Raw genomic sequence first — 25581 nt, 5'->3', positions numbered from 1 at the left:
TCTGTGCTTGGTGATTTTACCTCCCTGAGTCTGCTGTAAAGTTGCAGAGTACATTATGAGCATTTGTCTGTTGGAGACACTTGTCCTCTGTATCCCCTGCTTCCCCAATTTTTTTCACTGTGTGTAGCAAGCACAGATGCCACCCCAAAACTACAACCTTGTAAATCCAACACCACACTACAAATTATAGTACTACAACAACCTAAAACAGTATGGATACATTAAAATACTACAGTTGCTGTTGTACTTTACTCCTAAAGTGTGGAACGACTCACTGCTACACATAAGAGCCTCCTCCTCACTTCTTGAATCCTTCAAAAAGCATGAAGACCGGACTTTTCGAGTAGTCCCACTAGGCCCTAGATTTGGCTAGACTTGCACCTGCTCAGTGCTAGTATACCCTCCTAGTAAACCCTCCCGGGTGATGGTGCACTCTGCAAATCTGCATAATATAACATAGCATACAGTGCTACCATGTCGCAACTTTAGCACCACAACAACACTACACCTACAATACGGCACTACCAGAATGACACTCCTTCACCTCGTCAATACTATTACATGACTACAGGGCCTCAACGCTATGATCTATAAGTACAAGCCACACAATTGATGGACGGAATGCAGAACACATCAAAACATTCACCCCCAGTCAAGTGATCTGGGTTAAAACCATCATTCTTTTGCTCACCATGCCACCCCAGTGACCGAAACCGTTCCTAGGATGCTTGTTTCCAGTCCAGGTAGGACCTGGCCTGGCAGTTCGGGCTGGACTGTTCCCATTGGGCGCAGGGTCAAGACTGATTTGCATATGGCTGGGTCCAAACTGGAATGGCATGGGGAGCAAAAAACGATGGATTTCGGCCCAGATCTCTTTACTGGGGTGAATGTATGACATTGTTCTGCATTCTGTTAATGACTTGTTCTTTTTGCACTTGTCACCCCGAGTGGGACGGGTCTGCCCAGACGTGGGTCCCTTGCTCTCCATGCCACTGGAGTCAAGATATCCTGGCTGAAAGCCCGAAACTGGTCCTAGGATGCTTGTTTCCAGTTCAGGGAGGACCTGGCCTGTCAGTTCGGGCTGGACTGTTCACGTTGGGCACAGGGTCATGACTGATTTGCATATGGCTTGGTCCAAACTGGAATGGCGCGGTGAGCAAAAAAACTATGGAGATAGGCCCAGATCTCTGTACTGGGGTGACTTTATGACATTGTTCTGCATTCTGTCCATCTATTGTTCTTTTTGCATTTGTCACCCCGAGTAGGATGGGTATGCCCAGACGTGGGTCCCGTGCTCTCCATGCCACTGGAGTTATGCTATCCTGGCTGATGAGGGCTGATAGCCCGAAACCGGTCCTAGAATGCTTGTTTCCAGTCCAGGGAGGATCTAGCTTGGCAGTTCGGGCTGGACTGTTCCCATTGGGCGCAGGGTCAAGACTGATTTTCATATGGCTGGGTCCAAACTGGAACAGCATGGTGAGCAAAAAAACGATGGATTTAGGCCCACATCTCTGTACTAGGATGAATGTATGACATTGTTCTGCATTCTGTCCAGCACTTGTTCTTTTTGCATTATCTATAAGTACAGCACTAATTCACAATTGGAGTACCTCAACTACAGCACCACATGCAAATAACTATAACCGCAACTAATTATCACAGCTACAGCAATACTACTACCAAACTATGACTAGGCTGCTACTGTGATAGATAAAATACTGCAGTATTGGAACCTGAACCTTCATGTTACCGCACTGCTTGCGTTCCATGTTTCCAGTCATTTTCCTGAATCATCTGCATGTACAGTACAATAAAGCATTAGTGTATTATAAAGTCACACCAACTAATTTTCTGATGCTTTCAGAACTAGGTTTGCTTTTCCTTGTGTTATTCAACTCTACTAGGCTCTTTGAGTATGACACTGATGGCTCTGAGAGAAGAGATGGAAGGGAGAGGACAGTGCATTTATTTACCACCTTTTCATAGTGGCATGCAGCTTATGTTTCCTCCTTCAAATCCCCCGTTGCTTCCTTTTGCTGTGTGGCTCAAGTAAAATCGATGGCTATTGTTTTGAAGGGTACTAGCCCTCATGATTAGCGGGACTCATCAATCCTCTCTGAAAAATAATTATGGTCACTCTGACTTCAAAGCCTTGTCCCCAGATAAAATGCTGAGTCCTTACATTGTAGTCTCAATTGGTTCTCTTCAGGGAAGCGGAACTTTAACGATTGAATCTCCATTAGATCTCCTCCTTTTGAAGTCCATCATCTTTAATGTCTAGTTCTGCCTCCCAGTGTCCTTTCTGCTTCCTAATTCTGGATGCCTCTCGAGGGGTCAAAGTTGAAACCATTCTCAGCACTGATCTTGGAGCAGAAGGTCTGAAGCGAAATTGGCAAGGCGAACTCCAGTCCTCAACCACTATACTTCCTTCTCCAGCCACATAGAAAACATGGCATCTAGAAAACTAAGTCCTATTGAAGCAAGATATGTTGTCAATAAAAAGGTAGAGGAAGGTTGTGATGTGGATTGAAATGAGGGAGTGATTATGATTAAGAATGTGAATGGGGCTATTTTCCAGATTATCAACTGGGAGGAGAGAGAAAATACCAGCCTTCTTAAATATACCCTTGTTTTAGGTAGATTCTGTATTCCTTTGGCTATGAAGAAGCTTTAGAGGTGGATGCTTCTGGTCACCAAAATAAAGGAAGCAAAATACTTGATGAACCAGGCAAAAGCAGCGTCCTCTTCTACTGACATGTCATCTGAATTTTGTTTAAGCTGCACCAAATTTTAACTTGTTATTGAATCAAGATTGTGGCCTGTTATATAAGTATCTAATCATTACTTTGGTGAATATTGACAACTTAGCATCCAGGTAGATTGATTTTGGGGTTGTTTTAAAGAGAATGACTTGGTTCAACCTCTAGGGTTTCAGGTTCAACGCTCAACAATAATTAGTGATATTTACACATAAGCAAGCAATTTTTGGATCCAATGCAAATAAAAGAATGCATTAACAAATGCTAGAAGTAAAATAGCCAATGCAGTATGCCTAAAGGAGAAAGATCTCTTTGCACCAGGTTCTACCATGGCCGAGCCAACGATATTCAGAGGATGGACGAAATCAACATTTATTAGTGCGGCAGTAGGTTTATCAGCAGAAGCAGCAATGTTTCCATTTCACACCTCTTGTTGACCACACTCTACTGAGTGTCGGTGTTGCAGTTCTTCAACTTCTGTCAAGTGGGGCCTGGTACCCATCAGAAATGTATAGTTAAATCAGTGCTGCAGGATGCCTCCAAGGTCCCTACACGAAATCTAGGTAGCAGATATACGTTAAAAAAACTCCTGAATGGTATTGTGAAACAGTTGTTTTATAGATTACGTATATATACAGCTCCAAATTTACACAGTATTTCAGACTATATCTGTAGTTGATCAAGGCCAAACACCTTCAGAGCAACAATTTGCAGGGTATTATGAGTTGGACTCACACTGAAAATATCAGTATTGTATATTGCAATCAGATGATTAAACGTACAAACACTTTGCTAACTAATTTAATAATGTACATAACAATTCGGATACATTTAGTATCTGACTGTAGGTGTATCGGCAGCAGAGGCCTTCATTAAGTGTGAATGTTTTTGACATTTTAATACCACTTAGGAGCTCATGGGAAGCGTCATTGAGATTAGAAAGTATAGTTTGTTCAGGTAAAGATGGGACGTGAGTTCTAGAGAGTATGCCTTAGTGAACAACATATACAATACCTTCATATTTCACGTGAATGATAACTAGATATGCAATTGCTTTGCATGTATAGTTTAAATGGAGTATGCATCCTGCTATATAGGTTGATGAAAATATGAAAAGGCATTTTTACTGACTGTGCACACTTTGCAGAAAAATAGGAAGTGTAATGAAAACCTGGGCTCCTCTTATACACACACAACATCTTGATGGTTCTACGTGGCTAAAACGCAGTTGCAGAGTGAAATAATAAAAACGCGCAGATTCATAAAAAGATACGGGTTGTTTGTTTTGTGAGTATCAATGACCTGGTCCAAGTAGATTGCAGTACAATCATTTGATAAACAAAAAAGTCACAACATACAGGAAATAATCCAAAATGAATCATAGAATGTGTAGGGAACATGGAAGGAAAGGTGTTTTATAGACCACATAGAGCAACTATGCTGAACTACAGAGTAGATGAAAGATACAAGGGAATACCTAATCACTGGAGGAAATTTTTCTAGGACCAGTGTGGATAAGCACCTACAGGAAATTTCAAACCATAGCCATTGGCATGAATATGCCAAAATGAAGGATTACTGTGAGCAGGTCCCCATGCGAGCTCCCCTTGTGCCAATTTTCTTGTCAGCTTGCATGCAGTCCGCTACCCTCTGCTGCCTCTCTACCTGCTGACCTCTGTTTGTTCCTCCTCTACTTGTTTCTTGCTCCGTTTTGCCGTTCCTGCTCCCGCATTTTTCTGCCATCTGTTTTGCCTTTTCTGCCCTCTCTTTTGCTCTCTTTCCGCAGTTTCCCTCCTCCTGTCACTCAGAGCCCTCCCCTTTCCCCCAGGACCTACTCAATGGAGCGCGACTGAGCAGGTCCTTATACCATCTCTCCCTGCGACAGTTCTAGTATCCAGCTTGCCTGCGGTCCGCTACCCTCTGCTGCCTTCTACCCATTGCCGTCTGTTTGTGCCTCCTCTGCTGTTTTACCTTTTCTTTTTTTGAAAACAGATTTTATTTGTCAAATATCAATTTTTTTGCAGAGCTCTGTATGCCAGAGAACTTCTGCCACAATAAACTTACATAATAATAATAAGATAATAAGTTCAGGGAGAATAAGAAGGAAATACAAAAAACCACAACATAATAACCCCACTCCTGTCGCACTATTACCTTCCCTTAGCCTGTGCGCCACTCTTGCACCTACACCAACATGTATAGTATAACGCTCCACCTTTAGCTTCTTGTTGCATAAAGTTAAAAAGTTAAACTGAATCCATTACATCTGTAGTTGATAAGGGCTCCAACTTCAGGTCCCGATAGTCCGCCCATCGCTTCCAAATTTAGAAATGTTTTTGCGGGCATCCCCTTGCTTTGAAAATTGGGATTTCCAACCCCATACAGAAGTCCAGGCCATTATTCCAAGCGGACAGGGAAGGCGCAACCAATGCCTTCCAAGACTTTGCAATGTCTCTTTTCGCCAATGTAAAACCTTATAGCAGAAGGTGGTATTTATAAATGTTGCCCCCAACCCCCTCCATAATATGCAAGAGTACCAGCTTTGGGGAGGAGGGAAGGTCCCAACCCAATACTTCTCTAAGGCAAGCCATAACTCCCCTCCAAAACTTTACCAGGGCGGACAGTGCCATATTGTGTGCATTCGAGTTCTCTCCTCCCGCTCACACGGGGGAAGTCATCAATCCCGTCCTCCAAAGCCTGACTCTAGTATAATATACCCGATGAAGGTATTCGAACTGGACTGGGCGCAGGCGCACTGCAATTGCAGCCCCCTGTGGGGAGGCCAGCGCCTCTGTCCAGTCCTCCCCCTCCAATGGGCCCACATCCCCCTCCCAAGCCACTCTGAGTTTCTGTAGCGCGGAGGAGCTATGTGTAACTAGTGATTGATACACTTTGGAGATTTTATGATCCTGAAGGTCTCCCATAAACACCGTTGCCTCGTCTGGACTAAATTCAGGAAGGTCTCCAAACCCACAAAACTTGGCGAGGTAGCATGTCGGAACTGAGGTATCTATAAAATTGAGTCTTTGGCATCTGGAAGTCTTGCTGGAGATCTTGAAAGGACTTCAAAACCGGTACCCGCATTACGTAACCCAAGGTAGAGATACCAATGTTGTCCCAACCCCGAAACCCCGACAGGGCAGCCAACTGTGGTAATCGCCCATTGTGCCACAGGGGGTTCTCCCCCGTCAACCTGCCCCACCACCCCATCCTACGGAGATCCTGCTTCTGTATCTGAAACTGCAACTCCCTACCTCCGATCACTAGGGTTGTGAGGGGTGCAGAGGATAAGATAGTATGCAAGGTAGAATCCCCCATGCACCGTCGCTCAACCGCATACGCGGGGTCTGCTCTATCTCTGTACCACCACTCGTTCAATACAAGCAGATGCGAGGCCATATTATATGATTGAATGTCCGAGGTAGCCAGCCCCCCACAGAACGTCGATTGGAAACATGTCTGCAACGTGACCCTAGATGCTCCTCCAGTCCACAGAAAGTGCCCCAGGGCCATATTAACCTGCCAGCACCATTTTGAAAGGACCGGATGTGGGTGGTTTTGCAGTTGATACAGCAGGCGTGGCAACAAAACCATCTTAAAAATGGCCGACCTACCATAAATAGACAAGGGCATGTGTGACCAGGCCTTAAGATCCTCCCCCACACGCGCCTATACCAGAGCAATATTTCTATCCCACGAGACACTGGGCAAGTCAGATAAAAAGACACCCAAATATTTTACCCCCCCCCGTGGTAACCTGTACCGCCGATGACCAAGGGCCCAGATTCGCCGCATCCCCCAACACCCACAAGGTGGACTTGCGGGGGTTCAGAAACATTCCCGATGTCTCCCCAAAGATATGCATAATGCAGAGCATTCTCGGACCCGTCCTATTGACATTTGTTAAAAAGAACAACACATCATCTGCATATAGCGCAATTCGGTCCGAAAGCCTGTGTGCCCATCCAAAGCCCACCACCTGTGCATCCATCCACACCCAGGCAGCCATGGGCTCCATAGTCAAAGCGAAAGATATGGCGACAAGGGGCAATCTTGACGGGTGCCACGCCCGATGGAAACTGTGGTGGGCGTGGAGCCTACAATGCGCACCGAAGCTTTAAGGTCAGTGTAAAGCCGTATCAGGTAAGACAGGAAACATGGACCAATTTTCAAGCGGCGCAGGAGTGCAAATAGATATACCTAGCTAATCATTTTTCAAGCCAAAAAAGGAGCGATGCATACACTTTCCGAGCACAGTTTAAAACCACAGATCAGATTAAGCAGTCTCCCAAGTACACTCTGGTTAGCCACTGAGGTGTATAGGAGGTGAGGCTTAATACAGTTTTTTTTTAAACTAGGAGGTAAATGCATACAGTCGCGGGTTGAACAAAACAGCAGTTTGAAAATGCCAAGTTTGCAGAAAAACAAATATAGTGGTGAGGGCTACCCTGCATAGGCATGGCCATGCCCCCATCCCAAGTAAATGGGGCAACTGTCTTTCTGCCCCCCTGAAGGGGATAGGGTCATTTGTGGGGAGCAATTTTGTGGATTCTTGCAGATTCTGGAAGTTTCCATCACAGAAATGTAAGCAAAATGTGTGATTTCAGGCAAAGTTTGAGGTTTGCCGGGCATTGTGGTTAAGAAAACCTCATGGGATCCATGCAAGGCACACCACTCCTCTAGTTGTTTAGTTTTTAAAAACGTGCAGGGTTGGTGGGTTTTCCTATGTGCCGCCTGAACAAGGGCCCAAAATCCACAGCCACCCTTATTGGAAGAAAAGGGTCAGTTTTCAGTTGAAAAATGTGATGTGTTTTGGGCCATTTCCTGTCGTGAGTAAGTAGAGGAGTGCCTACAAGGGATTTTGTTCACAGTCGTAGTTGAATAGTTGTTTATGATGCAATCAATTTTTGTTCATCCTGGTCAGTGATGAACTTGTGATTTAAACATAGAAAAAGGACAATTGCTTCTCGTACAAATAAACCAGTTTTGATATAAATATACATTTTATGACAACGGGGCAATCTTTTCTTAAAAAAAACAATATTTAATATGTACAAAAATGAAACCTAGGGAATTATATTCGGAATCAACCAAGCATAATGTTAAAGGTATTACAACTTAACCTATAAAGCACATATGCAAACATCTACTCCAAAGATTCAGAGAGTTTCAGGAACTGTTTTCTGACAAATCAGCAAACAGTTCCTCGAAATCAAAAAATGGTGGAGGAAATAGATGCACTGTCGACGTTTCGGTCTGTGTTGGCAATGAGACCATCAGACCATCTTCAGGATGAGAAGTTGATTGTAAAGCCAAAATGTATCCTTCTAAAATTTCTTTTACGAAAGTGGGTTCAATAGAGTCAAGGCGACAAGGGAATTTCTCCAGGTTGTTAAAGTCTATAGCAAATATTTTCAGGCTAAAGTTGAAAGAGTACACTGCTAGAAACGCAGTCTTGTGCAACCTCTGGAGGAGTCAAATTGCACTGGAAGGGTCTTCGTAAACGCGCTAACCGTCCGCTAGGTGTCTAGTTTTAAAAGATTTGCAAGTTTGCTATGTTTCCCTAGTTGCCAGCTGAGCTAGGGCCCAAAATCCACAGCTACTCAATGCGATGTATCCATGTTGCTTTTGGCCCATTTCCTGTTGTGGGCACTAGGCCTACCCGCACAAGTGAGGTACCATTTTCATTGGGAGATATGTAATTTGATTTGATTTGATTGTAGGATTTATATATCGCACAAATGCCCAGGAGAGTCTAGGCGCTCCGCGTAGGAAAGTGCCATAGTTTCAGTTGAAGATGGATTAAGTTAGTTTGCAAATAGCACATGTGGGAGCATAGAGTAGTAGAACATTTGTCATTACCAATTGGATTTCCAAATGTAAGCCAGTGTGCAAGAAAGATGACATTTTGAAAAATACCCTCTAAATCATATGCTAGTATGGGTACCCACAAATTCAGAGATGTACACATAACCACTGCTTCTAAACTCCATATATTGTGCCCATTTCAGAAATACATAGGTTTCTTGATACTCATTTTTCACTCCACACATTTCAACACATGAATTGATCTATAATCTGTACACAATGAAAAAGCATTGTATGTTGCAGCTCAGTTGTTGGCTCTGGGAACCATGAGTTCTTGGAGAACTTACAAGCCATATATAACTCCGCAACTAGAAAGGCCTATCGGACATATATTGCTTCTGTAAATCAGCCATCATGACTAAAAGTTACAGGTGAAAACGTTAACTCAAATGCCAGTTTTCCTACTATTTTTCAATATTTCTTTATTTCAACAGTTAGTATCTTTGGGAAAATATTGAGGGATCTACACATATGACCCCTTGCTGAATTCAGAATTGTCTACTGTTCAGAAATATATAGCTTTCCTGGGTCACCCAAAGATAGGATTAATGGGCTATTTCTTTAAAAATACCAAAACAGTGGTAACAATTTATTTTTTATTTTTTATTTTTTATTCAGCTGTGCATGTTCCTGAAAGCTGGGAAGATGATGACTTTAGCACAGTAAACCGTTCGTTGGCGCCATTTTTAGGGAAAAACAGACACTATTATCCAGAATATTTTTTTTCCATTTTTTCCCCCAAAACTCAAAATTTACTAAATGTTTGCCTATTTTCTTGGTCCTCTTCAGGAGAATCCACAGAATATTGAAAAAAAAAGTGTAAATGTGACATGTATGTGCAAAAAAAAGTTATGGAGCCCTAAGCACCAACTATCCCAAATAGCCAAAAAAGGGATCAGCACTAGAGGAAAAAGGCCCAGCATTTAAGGGGTTAAATTAGAGCCAGATGAATGCCAATCCTGATAGAGGAGCTGGATGAATATGAGAACATGAGCCTTCAAAGTCAATATATGAAAATGTGAGGGGCTAAAGTTTCCTATAAACACATCATTGATAAAGATGACTCCCTTCAAATGACCCAACATGACAATTAACCATCTGGGTATTAATGGCGAACACTATCATGGACTCTAGACACAGAAATATGGCAAGTTTTAAAAGGTGATTATAAAAGATGCACATAATTGAAATCTTTATAAGCTGTCCTGGGTGAGAAGCATCGAAGCAGTCAAAATGTTGATTCTCTCCAAAATACTAAGGGCCTCAATAAGAGTTTGGCAGATGGAACCTCAGTCACAAACTTGACGGATATCCTGTCTGCTTTATTAAAAATGCATTCTATCCGGATGCATATGTATTATATCCTGATGAAATTATAATGAGGTAGAAGTGATATCCGCCACGTTTGTGACTGAAAACTAAATCAGATGCTCTATTTCTTTCAAAACATTGCCTTGGGCTTTAGAAAAGATGACACAGAAATATCAGCCTCAGTGCCAGAAATAAATATGGCAGAGGAAGAAAGCAAAAATAGGAGGCAGACAATGCTGTCTCAGGCCCAGAGATGGAGGGCTGGGAGTCATGGACATTTGATTATATCGCTAAGCGGCACAAGTAAGGATTTTATCGGAAAGGGCATGAAAGGAAACAAACAAAACCTAGTGCTTGATAAACCACACCATACCTCATATACCACTATCGGAGGGCTCTTGGTGTCAAGAAAATATCAGGATACTAAGCTCTACATTTCCCCATTCAATAGTCAGTGATGTAGGTTAGGAACCAAGCTGGAGTCAGAAAGGAAGAGGCTAAGCTAATTTCTATTTCTCCTTACGGCACTCCGGGATAATCAGAAATTCTCCTATGATATGGAAAATGCAAACTTTAGGACAAGGAGAAACAAAGGATGTTGCTTGATCCGGGGCGTGTGCCACAAAGACATAGTTAAAGCATTCCTAAAGATAAAGGAAGACTTTAGGCTTGATGAGAGAGAATGTTTTCCATATCAAGAAGCGAGGCACCGGGTAACAAATCCACTGTTTAAGACTGGGTCAACAATGTGGCTGACCCCCTTTGAGAGACGTCTTCTACTGGTGAAAACCCTCAAAATATAGTATTTCCACTATCTACAGACTCCTCACAAGGCTGGAAGTGGGAAGGAAATTGCTATTTCAGGAATCATGGGAAAAGGAATTGGGGAGTCAGATGGATGTAGACTAGAAGGCAGATATCATGATGAGGGCTAACAACTTTGCACCCACATAACTGGCCTTGGGACAGTTTTCCGAATATTCTATAGATGAGACAATGTAGCCAAGATAAATTATAAACGCCAGTCCAGGCAGTTGTTGGAGGGAGTGTGGTAACTTGGGCACTTTATTACTTATTTTTTGATCCTGCCATAAGATTAAGCATTTCTGGGAGAAAGTCTGGAGAGCTATAGAGGAAACTATAGGAACAGCAATAGAAAAGTGTGCGGAGGTGATGCTGTTATGAACGTCTTCAGTCATTTTATCCCCTATATAATATGATGGGAAAGGAAATACCAGTTCTCTAGACAACAAACCAAACTGCTAGCAGACTGCGTCACACTGTTTATAGCCACAGGAGATATGTGGCTTTCAAAGGTGCGGTGGGTACTGGCTACGGGAAACACTTGCACAGGGCGGGGTTAAAAAAAAGATGCTCTGGAAACAGTGGCAGTCAATGATCTCTTGTATGGCAAGATACAACTGAGAAATAGATGCTCCAAGGACTCCAAGTACTGAACATTTTAGAAGAAACATATGCAGAATGAGAGTTTGACATACTGGGGAATGGAAATCATAGGATCGGCATGAGAACTGATCGGCGAGGTGAAGAAAGAAGTGATATGCAACCCAAGAACTTAACTGTATGGGAAAGGAAAGCATAGTTTTTGGCTCACTCGTGGAGCTGGAAGGGGCTGGAAATAGGAAAAGTACAAATGGCTGGGTAGGGGGAAAGCAACTAGGTTATACATGTTCTCACTGGAAACCTAGATGTGATCGACTCAGCCTTCAGTGCTAAGGGGGTGTAATGCATCAGAAGACAAAAAAATGAAAACTAAAATATCAATTGATGTACTGCTTTATAATGACCTTCCTTTGAGGCAATAGTAAGCTGTTCCATTGAAAAGAGGAAGCACAGTTAATCAATGATTGGAGGAGAAAAGGAAAGCACAAAATCTTTCTTTTATTTTTTAAAGAGCAGGCAGGTGGGCCAACAATATGGGGGGGGGCAGAAGCAACACAGGAGGCTGGAAAGGACACTGAGGGACTGGGTGATGGAGGAGTTGCAAAGAGGTTGTGTGGGCAGAAAAAAAGGAAATGGGGGCCAGAGAGCAATATGTAGCGAGGAGGAATTGATGGGCACATGAGGGCAAGTGAAACACAGAGTGGGCCGGGAGAGGAGCACATGGGTGAGAGGGAGCAGCGTAGCGAGAGGAGTGAAGCACACAAGGGAGACAACTGGAAAACACATGCCCTCTTGTGTAGTGCATAAGACAAAAGAAAAAGGTAGGTCCCTAAAAGCAAGCATAAGAACCATAGAAGCCAGCCAGTCAAAGAGATGGTAAAGAGCTGCTGTCCTTGGGAAGAAAAGACTGAAGATGGACAGTGCAAGCCACTGAATAAGAAGCAGGCAAATGAGAAACATTCCATGTTCTAAGTAAGCCCACAATATATGGCAACCTGACACACAATGTTTATGAGTAACTTGAACACCATTAGCTATTTATTGTAAAAGGCCTAGTGAGTGTCATGAAAGCTTTCCTGCTTTGTATGCTTTGTCTAAACATCTGACCCTCCCCACAGGACACTGCAGAGGATATTCACTCCATTGATAGCTGCGAATACATCTGGCAGGCCGGCGTTGGATTTGCACATTCCCCTCAGCCCAACTATGCCCATGACCTCAATAGGTAAGTACGAGGTCCATACTTGTACTGCATGTCTGATGCTTCAGTATCTGCTTTGAGGGATAGTTAGGTGTGTGTGTGTGTGTGTTTTAGAGGATAGGGATGTTTCCCTCTGTATTTCTAAAAGTGTGTAGATTCCCGTACTTATGCAGTGTGGCCACAGGTATTTGTGTGTGACAGAAGGATCATGTGTGCGTATGTGACACAAGGTCAAGGGTTTGAGTGTGAGTCTTGGGGTGAGGCATGAGTGAGTGTAAGAGGAGAAAGAGGGGATCAGGTTGTATGTGTGATGGGGGTCTGGTAGATATAAGTTGCATAAGTGATTGTTTAAGATTTATATGTCCAAGGGAGTCGTGTCTGTGAATGTAGTCTTTGCCAGGTGAATGCATGTGACCGGTTCAGATATGTTTGTTTGTTTGTATATCAATCATTTTATTACAAGAAGGTTCCTTTTTTAACATGCAAATAAATGTGTCCGCATTTGATATAGTTTCTTCTGTGCTGCTTTTCAAATTTTTAGACTGAAAACATTGGCTAATTTTGTGTTACTGTTGAATAGGATATGCAAATCTACAACGGTGTCATTCTATCAATTATATGATCCTAAGAAGAATCCTTTTTAATTATTCTAAAATTAGTTTTAAAACTTTTAATTGATATCCGAATATATCACTTTAAAATGTTACTTTTATAGAAACATTAAGAGTTGGAGCAATGTTAACATAAGCTTCACCGTGGGCAGTAGTCTTGCATGTTGCATGCTTTTGCAGACATACAAGTGAGGCTCATAATAGATGTACAGGCATCCCAAAGGGAAAGAAGAAACGTTCCTCTAAGCATGGGCTCGAAGTGGTCTCAGAGTAGAAAAGATGCAATTAAACTGTTTCTGCTTTTGCGGTTCTAATTATTGATCAGTTTGTGACGCGCGCTCTTAGATGGTTGGATTTCCTACCATCCTATTGTGTCAATTTTTTCAAGCTAAGAAACCCGCTTTTTCTTGTCAAATTGCAACGATGCTGCATTTTTTAAACATAATTCTGTCTTGCCCTCATCACAGATGTAATGATCTCTAGGTTCTCCATCTTGTAGTTTAAATCTGCTAATGCGTACATTAAATGTTACTGCACAATTCTATTGAACGTCTTTGGATTCTTATTATGCCTGAACAATATTCTAATAGTAGTACTTTTATTAGTGGGGACTAATTTCAATAAACCCTAAATTCCCTCAAGGACGCTTAATAATCTGGGAATTAAGGTTGTTAAAAACTGCTTGGAGTACTCTGTGCTGAGCCCGTCAGGCTCCTGGGCATTACCAGCTCCTAAATCATGTTACCCTGTATCAGCCTTGGGAAGCTACATTTACTTAGGAACTTCAGTATCTTGGCATCCTAACAATATTATATACAGTAACATGTTTCAGTACTCCCTTACGGTTCTATCCTTCCTCACAACAGATCGACCAAGCAAGCATGTATCAGACTTCTTCCAAGTGGCCCATTTGCTTGCTATCCTTGACCTTCTTATGCTGAAAACAAAAAAAAAACATTTCTATTTCACAACTTCATCAGACTGCTCTTTCTCACTACAATTTTGCCCAGTGTATTTTCTTCTTCGGAGTTTAATTAAGAGATTCTAACTCAGTGTGTCTTTATCTTTGCTCTTTATAAGTGATTGATTATTATCACACCTGTCAGACATGCAAAAACACATAACATAGCATTTAAATTCCCCAAATGATATCCCCAGATGGTCAACTGTTACCTCACGTTATTAAAGATGAAAGCATGTGACTTTGTCTTCATTACAAAAATCATTTTCATCCGTTCTAAACCTCTGATTAGAGGATTTGTTGGCTAACTACAGGCCACATAAAAGAGAACCATGATCTGTCAATATTCTAGAGTATATGGTACAATCACACAAGCAACCAACCACATCTTTAAAAACAAGAAAGTAATGCTTCCTGTAAAAAGTGTTATGTACCATAGTAGGAGTATTGCTTTGCGCAATGATAAAGTATACATCAAGAATCTAAAAGCTCATTGAACCCCATATAATCTATAAAAGCTAAAGTGTCTAAAACTACGGACAGTCATGAAACTCCTCAAATTTCCACTTCATTCTTAGTCATTCTTCCCAGGCTTTCATAAAGTTGAACATCTCCGTCTCTGACAAATATCCGAGCATTTGACACAAAGACACTTCCACTCAGTCCCATATCTAGCCTCCAAACAGCTGTGTGAAAGCTTCTTGAACACATTGCAAGACCTCCTTCACATGACTAACACATAGTTCAGGTGTAATAGCCATAGATTGACATCACAACTCTCCGCTCGTTGATATACCAGACCTTTGCATAAACATACCTCTTCCTTTTTGTAGTCAAATCATTCTTGGTGATATGATATATCCAGCCTCCTATGTTCATTTTAGAAGTAACAATACCCGTGAAGCAAATTTACTAATCTATAGATGTGTTCTATATGTACATAAAAGCACCCCAGACTATGACTGTCTCAGCTGCCACCACAATTCAGGGAAGGAAAAGGCGTATTTCAAGGATCTCTTCTGTTTCTATAATGCAGAATCCTGAAGCAACATGCTTTGCAAAATGTTCAGTTGCAGTAATTCCCATGGGAACCAATTTTCCTCTTCTACAGACACAAAATAATTAAAATGTGACATGTAAAACATCATCACATGTCTCCTCCCTTCAGCAATCTCAATTACACCAGTAGTTGACTTCTGTATTGGGATGCTTCGGTCCCCTGCAGAGACATTTGTCTATACAATGGTTTCCAGCACACACTGTTATTCATGAGTAAGTTAACGTATTGCTGCACTGACCACATGGAAACTTTGTTGAGCTGTAATTTTTTAATTTAAATTAGGGAAACATAATGCAGAATCAGTCATGTATGTATGCTATTTTAGCGCCATGAGGATAGGGACAATGTTATCATATTTCTTCAGGCCTTGGATTAGACATGCTGCTGCTTGTAGGATGCCCTTAAAGGGTGCCAGTGTAGAGTCTGGGAGGCCACGGAGTGGGGCATTACATCCATTCAGATGCAAGAGTATGGGGGCTTAAACATCAGTTATGAAGTTGCTTTATGAAGGAAACCGTTTAACTTTCTTTAGAAGAGAGAGCTGGCACCAGGCTGTCGTCGTTTTTTGGCAATGTGTTCTTTAAGGACGGGTTTGGTGTCATGGATGAATCCAAGTATAAGTTGGTGTATAAATCCATCATTGTTCATGTCATTGATCCAGGTTTGTACTATTTCTTTTTTGCTCTTTTCTTGGCATTAACAGAAATTCTGACTTGGTTGGATTGAGATTCAGGTAGGCACTGAATATCCGGGTCTGGGTGATGAGCAAGCAGTATTTCAGTTACTAAATGTCTGAAGGAGAGGAGACATTCAGGTATAGTTGTGTATCGTCAGCTTATAGTTGAATCTTCATGCTGTTGTCTGTGAGAGAAGCACCAAGCAGTTCTATGTAGAGGTTGAAGATTACAGGGGACAGTATGAAACCCTGTGGAATTCTGCAGCTGATTGGTATCTGTTGGGAGCTTGAGGTTCCCATGTGAAGGAACTTAAGTTGGTTGAAAAGGTAGGAGTAGAACTAGTGAAGGACATTGCCGGTGAATCCCATTCCATAATCCAGGGTATGTAGGATGGTGGGATGATTAACTGTATCGAAGGCAAAAACAACAGGTGATGGACAGAATGCAGAACAATGTCATACATTCACCCCAGTACAGAGATCTGGGCCTAAATCCATCGTTTTTTTGCACTCCACACCACCCCAGTTCAGACATGGCCATATGCAAATCAGCCTTGACCCTGTGCCTCATGGGAACAGTCCAGCCCGAACTGCCAAGCCATGTCTTTCTTGGACCGGAATCAAGTATCCTAGGACCGGTTTCTGGCTATCAGCCGTCTTCAGCCAGGATAGCTTGACTCCAGTGGTCATCGAAGGCAGCTGAAAGGTCCAGCAATATCAGGAGGCAGGGGTTAATTTTCACCTGTTCTCGTACTCGATAACTCAACTTCCAAATCATTTTTTTAAGCTGTTTTTATTATTATTATCATCATTTAGTACATCACATCACATCACAGAGAGTAAAATACAGTACAAGTTCCACAAATATTTCACTTCTATTCAGCCACCTATATTTGTCCGTTCCATCGTCCAGGGCCGGACTGGCCGTAGTGGGCACCAGGCATTTCCCCGGTGGGCCGCCATCGTGGGGGCCAGTTTTAGGCCCCTGGGGGCTGTTTTTGTTACAGGGGCCATTTTCGGTCCCTGTAACAAAATCGGCCGAAATTGGCCTTGGTAAAAAGCTCGGCTGCACCCCCTACACCCGGTGGTCCGACAAGCACTTTGCCAGGGCCGGTTTTGGTTCCCAGTCCAGCCCTGCCATCGTCGCTCTTTCAGCTCCAACTCACTAGTAGACGAGGTACACAACTCACCCCGGTATGTGTTCCATTTGCCCCATTTTTTATCCCACTTCTTGGGACACATTCTGGATTTGAATACTTCTTTTTCTGCAATCATGCATTCATCTAGTTCCTTTGCCCAACCTCCCAGAGGACGGCACCTCAGCTGCTCCCCAGTGCATCGCTATTGTGCATTTCACCAGTGTGTAGCCCAAAGTGACCCATTGCTGTTCCACCCCTGTAAGGTCTGTTGCATCCCATATGTTGAGGAGCCCCAGTTGTGGTGTCACTTTAATCTCTTTGCCTATCGCCCTATGCATGTGTTGTGTAGCCCTTTGCCACAAGGCCCGTAAGCGGGGGCATTCCCATATAATATGATAAAAGGTAGCTTCTTTGCGACACTGGCAGAGACACAGTGCATCTTCTCTGTGCCTTATCTTTGTAAGAGTAACCCCAGTGAGATAGGTTCTATGCATTGTTTTTAGTTGCATAAGGCGAAGTTTGAGAGGGAAGGCTGCCTCCCTTGGGGACATTAGTGCAGTTTGCCAATCGTCGTCCTCGATTGGTCCGACATCGTCTTGCCACTTTTCTGGTGGGGGGGGGGGGGGGGGTCTGGAGTGTATCCGGTAGGTTATAACACAACTTTCGTATGTTAATGATCTAGCTTTTTTATCTGGGGTTCAGAAAGGTGCCTGTCCTCTAGAGGGGATGACTCGGTATATCCCCATTGACCAGGAGTGCATATATTGATATATACAGTGGTTTACCACCACCAGCTATGAAGCCCAGTAATATAGGCGTATATCTGGGAGTGCAATACCCCTGTCGTATCACCCTCTGGTTAATTTATGTAAAGCGATGCAAGGTGCCTTTCCATCCCACAACAGAGTCCTGACCTCACTCTCAATGTTCCTAAAGTAAGATTCCGGGACCTTGTTTGGACAATTTTGAAGGATATATAAGAATCGGGGAGTGCCAGCATCTTAAAAAGGGCAGCTCAACCCAATAGGGAGAGGGGCAAAGTCCTCCACTGTTTGACATCATTTTGCAATCTGCCCAGAGGTACTGCCAGGCTTGTGATATGAAAAACATTGGGGTCAGGGGTTATGTAGATTCTGATATATCGGAATCCATCCTCCACCTCGCATCCTGGTGGGAGTCTTCGGATTGGTCCTTGGATAGCGAAGATCACTGACTCGGACCAGTTGATCGAGTATCCAGAATATTTACCAAAATTAGTGAAAATGTTTAGAATTCCATGCACTGATTTTGTTGGCGATGCGAGATAAAGCAAAATATCATCAGCATATAGGGATATCCTATATTACTGACCCTCAGCCCATTTCAACCCTCTCAATAGTTGATCCCCTCTGACCCATGTTGCCAGTGGCTCGAGCATCAGCGGGAAAATCAATGGGGACATGTAGCACCCCTGTATAGTGCCCCTTTTTAATGGAAACATTATGTACGTGCGGTTGTTGACCTTGACCTGGCATTTGTGATCTGTGTAAAGGAGCCTGATCCATCCCATGAACTTTTGGCCAAACCCTAGGTGCCGAAGCACCTAAATCGAATCAAACGCCATTTTGGCGTCCAGGGTAACACTACCGCATCTTCTTCTTTGACTTGGTTGTGGCCTAACACATTATGGAGGCAGCGGATATTTAGGGCTGCCAAATCAAATTCTAATTACCTCCCTGATTGCAGTGTATCTCTAAAGCTTCATGTAGTGTTTGTTTTGTCATCACGGTTGGCCTTCATCCACCACCTACCATCTCCACTCTTTCAGGTAAGGGAGATGAGCACGACTAAAGCGACAGGCCCCAAACAGGTACAGCAGTATTCAAGTTTCCAGAAGGAGAGGAGATGGAAAAGAAAACATATCACTCTTGGATTACAACTTCTGCTCTCATTTTGTGAGAAGCAGAAATGATGAACGTCAACTGCTAAGCACTGTGACGAGATTTGCCATGTGTGGCAAATCAAAAGTCCACCAAAATACAGTACAAGCAACTCACCACCTTAGTTGTGCAGAGATTGTGCACAGGATCTCCACAGATTTATCTTCTCCATACTACATGCATTGCGTTGACTAAAGCAGGAGCAGGACTCATAGATTGACATAGAGCAGAACAACCACCGAGTCCATGAGCTGCCGAGCCATAGTTGTAAATTCCTGTTGTTGTGCATTAATTTGAAGTCCAGTCTCATCCCAGAACTTCCTCAAGGCATTTGGATGTGTCCACTCAATGTATTATCCAAATGTTAATTTGTTCAGAGGTAGGTACCACTGCATAAATCTAAAATGTACAGCTTCGCTTATAAAAACCAATTATTTGAATGCCATTGCATTTTTTAATATGTTGGCTACCTGCTACTGTATGTTTTAAGGATATTGCAATTCAGCAAGTAAGCCCTTAATTGTTAATGTATATAAAGTCAGAGAACAATTCGGTTTATGAGAAAGCTTGTCTATAGGCTTATATCGGATGTAAGACTTTGTATTGCACATTCAGGGAAATGCTTGATTTCACTTAGTACTTTTAGAAAAATTCAATTTTTGCCTAACTGAATATAACATTATTTGTCTGGAATCTTCTCTGCAAATGTGTAGATGTCATTTAAGAAACAGATGTGTGTGAGCCTGATGTATATCTCTTGTGACTGTATGTTTGTCAGTGGATCTATGTGATTGGACATTGGCTCGGAGATTATGGAGAAACAAAAACTGCTCAGTTTGCTGGAGTGTGAGAGGGAAAAGGCAGCATGGTAATTTCTTGCGGAAGAGGTATTGCTTGCTTATTTGTAGTATGTAATTAACTGGCATTCTGAAACATAACTCCTACCGTAATTATTCCAACCTCTTTTTTTCTTGGGCTAAAGAAACACTTTTTCCTTTAATATTTGTGAAGCCACTAGCCCTGATATTTTTTGTTTTAGCCATGTTTACCTTGTAGAGCCCTGAACTCCTTGGACTGTGAGTAACTTGTGTTCCCTTTCCAAATGAGGTGCCACTTGAGCTCACATCCTTGCACTGTCTTACATCGTATTCTTACTCTCTCTCCAGGACGGAGTTGCTGAAGCTTTTGCTGACCTGTTTTTCAGAGGCCATGTACCTGGCGCCATCCCCAGAGAGTGGCAGTGGATCCAATCCCTGGGTGCAGTTTTTCTGCTCCACAGAAAACAGGTGAGCAGCAAATTGAACAGTGAATATTCACACTTTGTCTTTGGTTGAAAGACACAGGGGACAGATCCACCATTCAGGGTTCTTCAGGGCAATTTACAATTTCCAGGATCTTTTGGTTAAAGTAGCTTTCTGAGTCATTTTCAGTGGTGAAAGAAGAGAAAGCTGCAAATCATGTTGAATCCTGGGTGCAGCTGTTGTAATAAAAAGTGGAAGTCAACACCCTGAGATTTATATACGGTACATATATATTCCCCATGACTAAGGCCAGTTGGGTTATCCTAGAATGCCCTAAGGATACACTTTCTCACACTGCTCTCCTGGCTATCCCAAACACTGTCCAGCAACACTGTAGAGCATCCGTAATCTTGCACTAGTTGGGAAACATATCCATCTACAGTCTCTGAGACTGGACAGAAAGCATTACATTGTTCCTTCCTACACTTGCTTCTGGATGGTACTTAATTTGTAAAAGTAAATAAAGGCTGCCACCACTGGCACCACACGCTGCCACCAATGACACCTCCTACTTGCTCCACTAGTACTCTAATAACCCGCCAGGAAGTAGGTCGATTGGGGGTGGTGGATCCATGGTATCAGTATGTGAAGGGGAGCTTTAATAAATTTTTATCTTACAATTTAGAAAGTTGTACTGCTAGTTCAAGCAACAAATTAACCAATTACATATCTGACAAACATGAACATAAAGGGTGCAAGCATACATTGGAAGAGTAAACTATGTACAATTCAGCAGCAGCAGATTAGTGGCATCTGGTAAAAATGGTGTGTTGTTGTACCTGACCTGAATTTCAGCGAGTGATCCTTACTTCCTCACAGAGGGCTTGGGGAAGGGGGTTTCTATCCCCTGATAAACTTTTGAAATAATGTGCTCAACGATGCAATTTGCTGCACAATTTTCACCTAAATTAGATAAGAAAGTAATAGATTCTTCTAGGACGCTCATGAATATATCCTTATGTTTATAATTTGGGGAGAGAGCAAGAGCCGGAGTGTGAAAAGAGGTCATATGTGTTATACTTTTTAATATACAGACTCTAATGGTGTGTTACTATTTTAAAAAAAAATATTACGTATCCTGTGCGACAAAATAAAGGGCAGCCGTATGCAACAAATTAGGCAGACTAGATACAAACCTGAGACCTGCACATTGCACAATATTTATGAAACAGTTAGTTTAAGCTCCTGAACAATATTAAGGGCTTTCTTGCTCTGACATTTCCCAGTTTTCATCTTTGTATTGTTATCCCTGGCTGTAAGCATGGAGCTACATTTACAGTTACCTGATGTTTTACCACTTTTTGGTTATGTGCGAATATAGCTAGCTGCTTTGTGTGGTTAACCCCTTCGACGCTCATGACGAGCTGAGCTCGTCATGAGTTACGCCTCTCGTACACTCATGACGAGCTCTGCTCGTCATGTAACGCGGGTTTTTAAAAACCGCCGCGTACAGCGGGAAAACCGCTGGCGCATGTCGTTAAGGGTTGTCTCCATATGTTGTAGGGATTCTGCACATACACAGAACTCTGCGCAGGAAAATAGGACCTCGTGACCTTAGGTGGTGGGAAGCCTAAGGGCCCACGAACCCAGGACCGACTAGCTATAGTGTCTCACTCGTTCTCCTACTCACAAACAGAGAAACAAATGATTAGACACCCCAGTACACAACACTCCCGGATCTCTCAGAAATCGTGGTAGCAAGACCCACCTTTTCGCTCACTCTCTCGTACTTGTCCACAATAAGATCTGACAGAAACACGAAGATAGTTTAAAACATTTCTTTTAACTAACGTGTTCTAAAATGCAGTATACATGCCACAACAAGCATAAGGATGCTTAACACCAATATCGTTAGCACTGCAGTCAGGCCATATATCATAAAGGGAGACGTCATTATACAAAGACTATGGAGAAAGGACTATAGTGCTTATGCTCCCTCCCCTTGGCAAGAAGTATTATTAGATAATAGAAGATGTCTGGGCTTTGTCAGCAGACCCCATACCTTAGGACATAGATCGGATTTCTACATCACAGACTAAACTCCAGGAATGGGCCGAGAACAAGCACAGCAGAGATTTCTCATGTGAAAGGCATAAACAGAGTCTTGCAAAAATAAAGACCTGCAGTAACATGTGCAAAAGCAAAATCATGGCTACCGGGCTAATGCTAACTTAAAGATGTCGACAATGCCCTCAGCGGCCACGTGACACACATTTACAGAGTACCTACACTACTGAGTGTACAGCTCATTGGTGACTGTGTCTTTACCTCTTGTTGCGGGGCTCTGCCTATTGTAATATAATCACTAACCTTGTGATATTTTGAGGGCATTAAAGTCACTTTTTGTGCTCTGTCAATTTTATTTGCAAAGACATACTGTCGAGTCTTATGGTGCATGGCGGGCAGAGGTCAGCAAGCAGTCTAGCTAAGCTAGGGCGGGTTTTGATCCAGCAGGTTTTCTTTCCTGATGGAACTAACTATGAGGCGAGTCAAAGATACCCAGCTCTCTTATTGGGTTTATTAGACCGTCAAGGCAGTAAACAATGTATCGGTGAAAAATCAGTAAGTTCCAGGTTAGAAGGGGGAAAAGGAATGATGAGGTGGAACTAAATCAAGTGGATTCATGCATACCTTTGAAATAAGCTAGATGAGCTCTAAGGTGGGAGCTCTCCCAACCCTAAGGTAGAGTTTGATGGATGTGAAATTAGACATCATTCTCCAACTACATCCGCATCAGTCTCACTTAAAAAGCATTAAAGGATTCCACATTGAGAGCTCTCTACCCTGTGGAATCACGTCTGATCTCCTCCTCAGAATAGACTCATCTTACCAATATGTCATCCATCACTCCGCTAGCACTCCTTAAACAAGTTTACCGGAATCCAAGATCAATTATGAAAGTGAAAAGTTGAAGAAGCGTATTCCAATTTCGCTTCCTATGACATTAGCATCAGAAGTAGGTTGTGAAAAAAGAAAGTTGTTAGTCAGTCTTTGATGCCCTTGTTTAAGAACTGCTCTTCCCTTTGTGTGCCAATACAAGTGCATTGCCAAGATAATCTATTAACATGTTAGTCATATGAGCCTATAAGTGCACTCCCCTGGTCACTAGGAACATTGATAAATGTGACTTTAATATACAGTCACCTTGAAGGCTTGCTAAATACGCCTAGGGAGCCTTGACTTCAAATGTGGAGGTTGCCTTCATCCTCCACCCAGGTTGTATTGTCCTTATTTAAAGCATAGGAAGTAAATACATCTAATGACATCTACAAGGATAAATGGATTTCTCAAACTTGCAACATGCTTATTTAATTGAATACATCCATACACATATACACATACCTCAGCCTCCTGGCTGAACTGTACATGGCTAGCACTCTGACAAATGTTCTTTTTGTTTCAGACATGCCTTGCCACTGTTCACGTCTCTTCTGAACATCGTCTGTGCCTATGACCCGGTGGGCTATGGGATCCCCTACAACCACCTACTCTTTTCTGATTACCGGGAGCCACTGGTGGAGGTGGCGGCCCAGGTGCTGATCACCACCCTGGACCACGATTCAGCAGCTAGCAGTAGCCCCACCGTGGACGGCACAACCACCAGCACTGCCATGGATGATGCAGATGTAAGTCCCACCTGCTCATATCAGCTGTGATGTGAATAATAGCCTATTTCTTATAAAGCACTCCAGACCACACATCTTCTGTTACTTCACACAGTCAACATCGGCCTTCCTACACACTGTCCATAACAGATGCTACTGTTACCCAACTTAATGGTACTCAGTTTACTTACTGCAGAAGAGGTTGAAGGCTGACTCATCCTTTTCAGGACTCAAACATGTGACTTACAGATCATAGCATGGGTCAGCGGCGACTGCTTAGCTGACTGAGCCCATAATCCAGCTAGTGGATTGATCACTGAGTTCATAAACATTGAGTGGCAGAAACCTGGAGTGATACAGTTCTACTGCTACACAGTGTAAAATACACTTTGAGATAACAGGCCATAAACATTGATTTAAAAAACAGAATGGCAGAAATCCTAAACAATATTTTAATTAAAATATTATTTGGCGGTTGCTAACAATAAGTACTTCATAACATGCATTGCTCTCACTCTTTGAGTTTGTATGGTCAAACAATATAATGTTGTATTTACCATAAAGTAGTTTTCTCTCACCAACATCCACACTTTCAACATTAATACTTTATTGCTCAGTATTGTAAACAGGCACAGTCTTGAGCTTCATCTGGCACCTCACTGCAACATGAAAGACTGGCTAAACCTCAGAGTACCTGTCAAAATCTCTCATCCCCTGCCCACTTTTATGTAGAGGTACCAGAAGTGCACCAGATAGTTTTTTCCATATGTGCTCTGATGCCCGGGACCCAGTGAGGTCCCTGGGCCATGCTACCCTGTCAGCACCCGGTGAACATTCATGTCTTCCATCACTCACTGCTTGAGTGACAAGTCCACTTTTCTCTCGTGCCACTTAGGTAGGACTTTACTACTTGTGGCCAGAGGGGAGAACACAAAAGGGAGGGAATAATCAATGTTTACTGCTCTTCCACTCAGATAGTTTATTTGTTTGAGCTTCTGTTGCAGATATCTATATAAGGCCCTGCACTCACAGATTCAGGCAGGGGCTAGGCCAACTCAGCCCATCACTCTTTACCTGTATATACATGAAAGAATCTGCCCCTCTTTTCCTCTTTCTGCATACTGACTTTTCTCCTTTTCCAATTAGTGCTTGGAAGTGGCCTACCAACAGGTTTAAGTGCTACATCAGTAACCTACATGACCAAATGTCGTATCCACTCTATCACATGCCTTCCTTTCCTCATCGATGGCCCCGGCCTCTCAAGAACTTGCCCTCCTCTCCTGGTCTCTGTTAATAACTCTGACTTCAGCCTCCTTTCGATGTCGGCCAGTCCCCCATAACTTTCACCATACCTGCCAGCTAGGCGACCAAGGTATAATGTTTCCCCTTCTATATAAGATCAGGGTAGGGGAAATAACCATGCACTTCACAAGGCTCCCCCTGATTCCCCTTGTACTCCCCTCCTTTATTTTGTCTTTGTCCCTCACTTATGTCCCTCTCAGTGCTTTGAGGCGTCTGTAGAGTGGCTTAAAGTTCTGTACAAGCAGTCTTCACTGATTACTCTTTCCTGACTCCATATTAAGACCTACTACCACTCAATATGTGCTCGTCATGCAGATTTGGTCTGACATTTGGTGCCCTGTAGGTTTCTGAAATGCTCTTGATTTGGTGGATCAGGAAAGAGTCTGGCAAGAGCAATGCCAATTGTAGAGTTCCCATAACTTACTACAATAGTTTATTGTAGATACACAAAAGACAATGAAACA

General features: G+C 42.7%; 1 protein-coding gene across 1 annotated transcript in view; it reads left to right on the top strand.

Annotated features, from left to right (window-relative positions):
• HID1 (HID1 domain containing) overlaps positions 1 to 25581 on the top strand; it is a 226412-nt gene that overhangs the window by 94449 nt on the left and 106382 nt on the right. Inside the window, exons 5-7 of the mRNA XM_078654484.1 lie at positions 12461 to 12567; positions 20076 to 20195; positions 23614 to 23836. Of these exons, the coding sequence (XP_078510610.1) occupies positions 12461 to 12567; positions 20076 to 20195; positions 23614 to 23836 (450 nt within the window). The remainder of the gene's footprint in view (positions 1 to 12460; positions 12568 to 20075; positions 20196 to 23613; positions 23837 to 25581) is intronic.

The sequence above is a fragment of the Lissotriton helveticus genome, chromosome 7 (assembly GCF_964261635.1).
Source record: "Lissotriton helveticus chromosome 7, aLisHel1.1, whole genome shotgun sequence".
NCBI lineage: Eukaryota > Metazoa > Chordata > Amphibia > Caudata > Salamandridae > Lissotriton > Lissotriton helveticus.
This window is presented reverse-complemented; position numbering and strand designations above follow the sequence as displayed.